We start from the raw sequence: 6,628 nt of genomic DNA on the forward strand, positions 1-6,628 counted from the left end.
ACTACCAGCTGTTCCGCGGGAGAAAGATGAGGCGTTCTGCTCCCGTAAAGATTTACAGCCTTGGAAACCCTGTACAGGGTCGCTATGAGTCGGAACTGACTCCACGGCACATAACAACAACAACAATGCCTAGGCTATAGATCTTTATGAGTTCCATTTTATTTTTTATGACTTCCAAGTGTCCTAGATGCATACTTCATACATTCCATGTTCTTATTTAATGGATGTTTGCTGCTCTTTCTTCTCATTTTGAATCATGCTTCACCAGCAAATGAAGGTCTCAAAAGTTTAACTCGGTCTGTGTCTTTAAGGTCAGCTCTCCTTTGAGAGGACAGGTCTTTCCCAGTTGTATTTTGAGTGTCTTCCAACCTGATGGGTTTATCTTCTGGCACCAAATTAGACTGTTGTTCATAAGGTTTTCATTGGCCAATTTTTAAAGAAGTAGATCTCGAGGTCCTTCTTCCTAGTCTATCTTAATCTGGAAGTTTCACTGAAACCTGTCCACCATGGGTGATCTTACTGCTATTTGAAAGACCAATGCCATAGCTTCCAGCATCAAAGTAACACATAAGCTACTACAGTGTGACAAACTGACATATGAGTGGTGGGACTTTGTTGTACCTGATAAATATTTAAATGCTGGTGTGTCAAACGAATTTATAGAGAAAGCATTTTCTAATCACTGTTTTCCTTCCCTCCACCCCCTAGGTACCACGGAGAGAAAACATGAAATTAAAAAGATACCTCCTGAAAGACCAGAAACACTTCCAAACAGAACAGAAGAAAAAGGTATGATATCAAATCTTCATAGGTGCTTTCAGAGTAACAGTAGGCAAAGCTAAAACAGGGCTCATCTTGAGGACCTACCAAATTTGCTTTCTCTTGGGAATATGGTGATTATAGCTTGGTTTTGATTACCTTTCAACATCCCATTTCTAAGGAAATGCAAGAGGGTTATATGACACATTTTGGGGCCAGAATACCTCATCAAATGAAAAATAACCAACCCAGAAGCTTGGATCATTGGAGCTCTTCAGTGATGCCTCTGCCATCACCACTCTGCCCACACCAGCACCTTCCTGAAGTTGTGATGATGACTAGATGTTTCTTGAGGACCAAAATGTGTCTTCCCCATTTTACAGCCAGCTTGGCCCTCCTCCCAATGCCTAGTGCCCCCAGGTGCTCATTATCTGTTGGAGGATGGATATGCCTTAACCTCCCATTTAGACCGACAATAACGCTATACTTTGGTCTCTGTTGGACCTGGCTAACTATGTTTTGGGTACATGTCCTTGGTCAAAAATGTTGAGGCGGGGACACTTGGCACAACTGGGAAAAGTAGCTCAGTATTTGAAGTCTCCTGAAAACCAAAAGAACCTGTTCCCATCAAGTTGATTCTAATAGAATCAAAATACAACTGGCCCCATAGGTTTTTCAAGGCTGTCCCCTTTAAGAAGTAGATCACCAGGCCTTTCTTCCAAGGTACCTCAGAGTTGGGGAGGGGAGGATTTAAACTTCCACCCTTTCTTTTAGTAGCCAAGCATTTAACCTTTTGAGCCACCCAGGGACTGCTGAAGATGGTCAGCAATGTCATTTGAAGGGCAGTAGCTTGTTTTGCCAGTATGTCTGAATCTCCTCTATTAAGTGTCTCTCCCAAAGAAAGCTGCAGGCTATGGGAGGGCTTTTTTTTCCTTAGATGTCTAAGATTTGATTGATCATACATTTTATGGAAAAAGTGCTTTGCTGCTATAAACAGGAGGCTTAGCAAATTCCATTTTTTTAAAAAGTAGTTGGGTTTCAGTCAATAAGAGCAATGTTAAATTAATGAATCATTATTTGGAGGTGTCCCTTGGTGGCCTTGTGAAATTTTATTGTGTAATTTAACATTTCATATCAACCTGACAAAAGTTTTACCAACATTGTACTCTCCTAAAGAATACACCTTTTTCCTTCACAGCAGACAGTTAAAACTTAAATTGTGGAAATCTCATTGTGACGCCCAGGTCTCTGTAGCAGACACAATGAGTATATATATCCTGTGAATAGGTTTTTAATGGAAGTATGTGCTGTGAAATACCCCAAGGCTGTCCCCTGTTCTCTGGGACGACATGTGGCTCATTTCTGTGTCATAGCCACGCTCAGTGGTGAGGACATTCTCTCTTTTGGTTCATACTGACCAACATGACTTGGCTTATGTGGGAAAAACTGCCTTAGTTGGCTGGCCAAGTAGCCACACACAGCTGGTGCCCTTATTCCTTGCTCTGTGTCACAGTGGAAGGCAGAAGTCCTGGACAGAGCCATCCCTAGCCTGAGACTTATCATTCAACTGGTCCAAGCCCCGTCTACCATTCATTCTGCAGACCACTAGTGCTATGATCCCCATCGCACTGCCCAGCCAGAGAAACGTCTCTTCCTTGGCATTGCAGACATGCCCTTCCTCATCTGATCCTCATGTGCCAGTACATGTGTCCCCAGCATTCCTGACTGGAGCATATTTACCCACAGAAATGCTGTATACTTGATGGGTTGTTTAAAGTTCTTGCCACTTGGCCTGGGGACTCAAATAACATTTATAAGTTGGGGTTTGCAGGTTAAATGTGTTCTGCATAGCACCTCACAAGCAAATAAATATAAGTTCCCAACCTAAAGGAACTCTGGTAGCATAGTGGTTGCGAATTGGGCTGTGACCTGCAAGGTCAGCAGTTCGAAACTACCAGCTGTTCCGCAGGAGAAAGATGAGGCTTTCTGCTCCTGTAAAGATTTATAGCCTCAGAAACCCTGTACAGGGTCGCTATGAGTCGTAACCAACTACAGAGCACATAATCACTACCACCACCTAAACTCAAGTTGGCACCTCTCTGAAGTTCCTTCTCCAGAAAGAAGAATGTGGATGTATGAGTTTTTTAGATCATGCCCAGGGCAAGGCTAATCGAGGTCAGAAAATCTGAAGCTCTCACTGAGCACTGCACAGTGTTGCCCCTAATCTGGCTCCAACTTCATTCAGATAGCTCCAACTCTAAGAAGCACTGGAAAGAAAAGACCTTTCACTTTCAAGCTGCACACAGGAAGAATCCAAAATGAACTGTTGTTCCCTGAAACTCTAACCCTTGGATTGGCTTGTGGTCCTTCCCATATACTGATCTGAGAACTGTTAGATATCTTTCCTCTTCAAACCTGGGGCCCTTAGCCAACCCTTTTAGACATTCACTGCACGCCCCCCACTGTGTGTCGGGCACTGGACAAGGTTTCAGGGAGCTGGCTAGATGTGGGCTCTGCTCGTGGGTGCTGAAAGCCAAGTAGGCTGTGCCAAGCATGCAGATACCTGCATGGTTTGAGAGGTGCCTGTTCATGAAGAACCCCCACTTAGGTGCTCAGGTTGGGAAGTCAGTCACTCTGGCTGTTGTCACATTTCACCCATACCTTGAAGGATGAGTAGAGGTTTTCTGAGTATGGGCAGTGGCTGGAAGGACATTCCAGGCAGAGGGACCAGTGAGAACAAAGGCATGAAAGAAGGAGCCACTGAGCTGCTGTTTCAGGGGCCTTTTTGTAACACGGCAAAGGATAAATGAAACTCTTCTCATTCCCAACCCCCCTTCACTATCGCAGCCGTCACCTGTGATTTTAAAGCAGGGAAACAAGCAGTTTACCCCTGAGTCCTGTCACTTACACTGGATCTCTCTGTTTGCTTTATGATTTTCTAAACAATGATTTAAAGACAGACCAGAGAGAGAGCCAAAACTGGATTTACAGAAGCCCTCTGTTCCTGCCATACCACCAAAAAAACCTCGCCCACCTAAGACCAACTCTCTCAGCAGACCTGGTGCGCTGCCCCCAAGAAGGCCAGAACGACCAGTGGGTCCTCTGACCCATGCCAGGTACTGCTCCATGATCGCTCTTGGGGATGGGAAGGGTTTCTGGGGGACTCAGGAAGGGGACTCCTCTGTGAGGCCTTGGGAGGAGGGGAAGAGGAGGGAGGTCGGGCATAGAGCTTGCTTCTGCATCCTCTAGCCAGTTGTTGGGGTCTCTGGCCAATTCCATCTTTCCCCTGTGTTTGGCCAGACTACAGATAGGAGGTTATTGGGTTATCAGATAAGGCTCCGCCCCCCAGTGTCTAGGCCTTATCCCCACACTGGGACTCCGGCTTCTTTAGAGCTAAGCCAGCCGTTCTCCTGACTGGAAGTACAATGGTCTGCCCACTCTTTCCCACCTGGGTGACCTGCTCCCCTCCAGTGGGCACCTGCCAGTCATTCAACATAACAGTGATGTTAGGGATCCCGCTCCTTGCCCTCTGGTGCCTCCTCTCATACCCCCTGACCTGCTGTGCTGGTCACTCCATGGCACTATTGTGGAAGCCAGCACCTGGCACTGGGTCTCTAAACTATGAAACTCTCTGAGGCAAGGCGCATTCTTTATTCAGGCACAGGGTGCCAAATTTGCATGGCAAAACCACTGTTCGCTAACTGGTAGACTGGACACTTGATATAGTAATGTGAAATTCATGTTGAGCATTATGCATTCCAGAACTACAGTGCCTACCACATAGCAAGGAACTTAGTGAATTCTTGCTACAAGTTCATTGCAACAACTTTCTGTCATTACATATAAGTTATGTGTGTTGATGTAATACACCGAGCAAGGCAGTTATCTGGTGGTGTTTGCCTGTCAGTGTGCAGTTAACACCCTCTTAATTTTTCTTGTAAGTTTTCATGGTGAGAGTTGTATGGACCTTCAGTGCACTTCCATTAGAGTCAGACAAACTTCTAGGCTTGCATCTCGCCCCACCTCGTCATAGAAGGGGAGCCTTGGCCAGTCACCTCACCTTTTCACCTCACCATCTCTGTGTGAAAACCTGAGGCCAATAATGGAATGTACCTAAGAGAAAAGGAGATCATTCCTAAGTATGTGGCCTATCAGCCAGTATTACTCTCATTGTCATTTTTGTTTTCTATCAAACTAGGCATACTGGACTCATTTGCTTTTTTTTTTTTCTTTTGGTTGTGAGGACTCAGGCCCTCTGGAGCTCCTTCTGCAGAGGACTTGATCCCAAGCTCATGGCTACCGTCACAGCTTTTGCTGCAGAGGCCTGGGGAGGGTACCCTAACCTTACCTCTGCTCCAGAGGGTTGGGGTCCCTTTAGCTCCAGAGGGTTGGGGTCCCTTTAAGACTGGCCATGGACACCCACCTACTAAGGCCTCAGAGATGAGTACAACAGCTGTGTAGGATTTTCTTGGCTTTCTTCCTGTAATCTTTTTTTTTTAATGTTTTATTGTGAATTATATGGTAGTTTACATGAGAGAACTTTAGTTTTATATTCATTCCATCATATATCATCTCATTGCCATGGTTCCAATCCCCTCCGTGCATCATCAGCCAACCAAAGGGTATATCCTAGAAGCCCGCCCCCTACACTTCTCCGTTCCCCCCCACTGTTTTCGGCCCACAGGCCCTTTCCCTCTCTGGATCCAAAGTCCCCAGCCGCTTCATTACTCCACGTCATCGTCTCTGTCTCCATCTCAGACATCTCTGTTTCTCTGGGTAGGGTCCCGCTCTCGGCTCTTCTCCATTGATGGTCCCAGATACCTCCGCTCCTAGCCTGTAGAATTAATCACTCCCTTCCTTGTTACAAAACGTCTACCTTTGCATTTCCAACCCTCATAATCCATCCCGATAAGCATTATTCACTACAGTATCACGAGTTCCCCATCTGTATTTACTTTTATCCGCTCCGCCTAGACAGATTGAATAGTACCCACTGGAGATTCTGCCTTCCTCCATGCTCCCTAGCACTAGGTTCCCCCTTGAAAGCTTGTAAGCCAGTCACTTCTTGCCTTTGTAGTCCCCCACTCCCCATTTGAGTATCCAATGTCCAAGTTGCCCCTCTCCGTCGACTCTGTGTATGGAGGGGGTGAAAATGATTCTTGCTGTAAGGATTTGTTCCTTCTTTTGAGTTGCTGCTCCATAGGTATAGGTCAAGTTCATCAGACTGTATCAGCTCACTCTTTCCCCCCGCCCCCCCCTTCTTTCCTCTCCTGGTTTGAGCTCCGATCATCCAGTCATCCGGTCCAGGTCAAGTGGGTATCATTTGCAAGTGTGGGTGCTCCTGTGTATATGTCCTCTCTTCCCGTCAGCCGGTAGCTCCACTTTCCTCTCGAGTCCTCTGTGGCCACGCCACTGACTCTGGGCCCAAGAGTCCCCAGGTCTCCTCACACTGCTTGCCATCCAGGTGCCCATCTGGGTCCACAGAAGTCCACTGAACATTGTAGGGCTTATCTTGCTGCTTCATTGCTGCTTTTACCCCATTTCCCCCCATCGGTGATGTGTGTGGTCACCAATCAGAGCGTGCATTTCCATTGAGTCTTAGTCTTGGAAGGGGGTTTGCGTTGAGAGGACCTGGCCACTTGCCTTGATGTTTCCTAGGGAAACAATTTGTTTGTTCTTGTAGTAACAGTCCATCTGCCTCCATTTTTCCTGCAGGTCTTTCTTTCAAGAGGTATTTTTTATTCTTCTAGCCTCACCAGGCTGGTCTACTCGTCCTTTCAAGTGGAGATTTCTCATCTCTGGAGATCTGGATGTGGTTCCGGTTTCTACCTATAGTTTTATGTATTGCAGAGGCTCTGCAGGAAGCCTC

At 46.3% G+C, this 6,628-nt stretch overlaps 1 protein-coding gene across 1 annotated transcript in view; it reads left to right on the forward strand.

The window, feature by feature from the left end:
* The window catches only part of SH3KBP1 (SH3-domain kinase binding protein 1), a 224,528-nt gene that overhangs the window by 141,200 nt on the left and 76,700 nt on the right, over nucleotides 1–6,628 (forward strand). Inside the window, exons 6-7 of the mRNA XM_006835591.1 lie at nucleotides 709–789; nucleotides 3,716–3,875. Coding sequence (XP_006835654.1) covers nucleotides 709–789; nucleotides 3,716–3,875 — 241 coding nt within the window. The remainder of the gene's footprint in view (nucleotides 1–708; nucleotides 790–3,715; nucleotides 3,876–6,628) is intronic.

The sequence above is a fragment of the Chrysochloris asiatica genome, unplaced genomic scaffold (assembly GCF_000296735.1).
Source record: "Chrysochloris asiatica unplaced genomic scaffold, ChrAsi1.0 scaffold00018, whole genome shotgun sequence".
NCBI lineage: Eukaryota > Metazoa > Chordata > Mammalia > Afrosoricida > Chrysochloridae > Chrysochloris > Chrysochloris asiatica.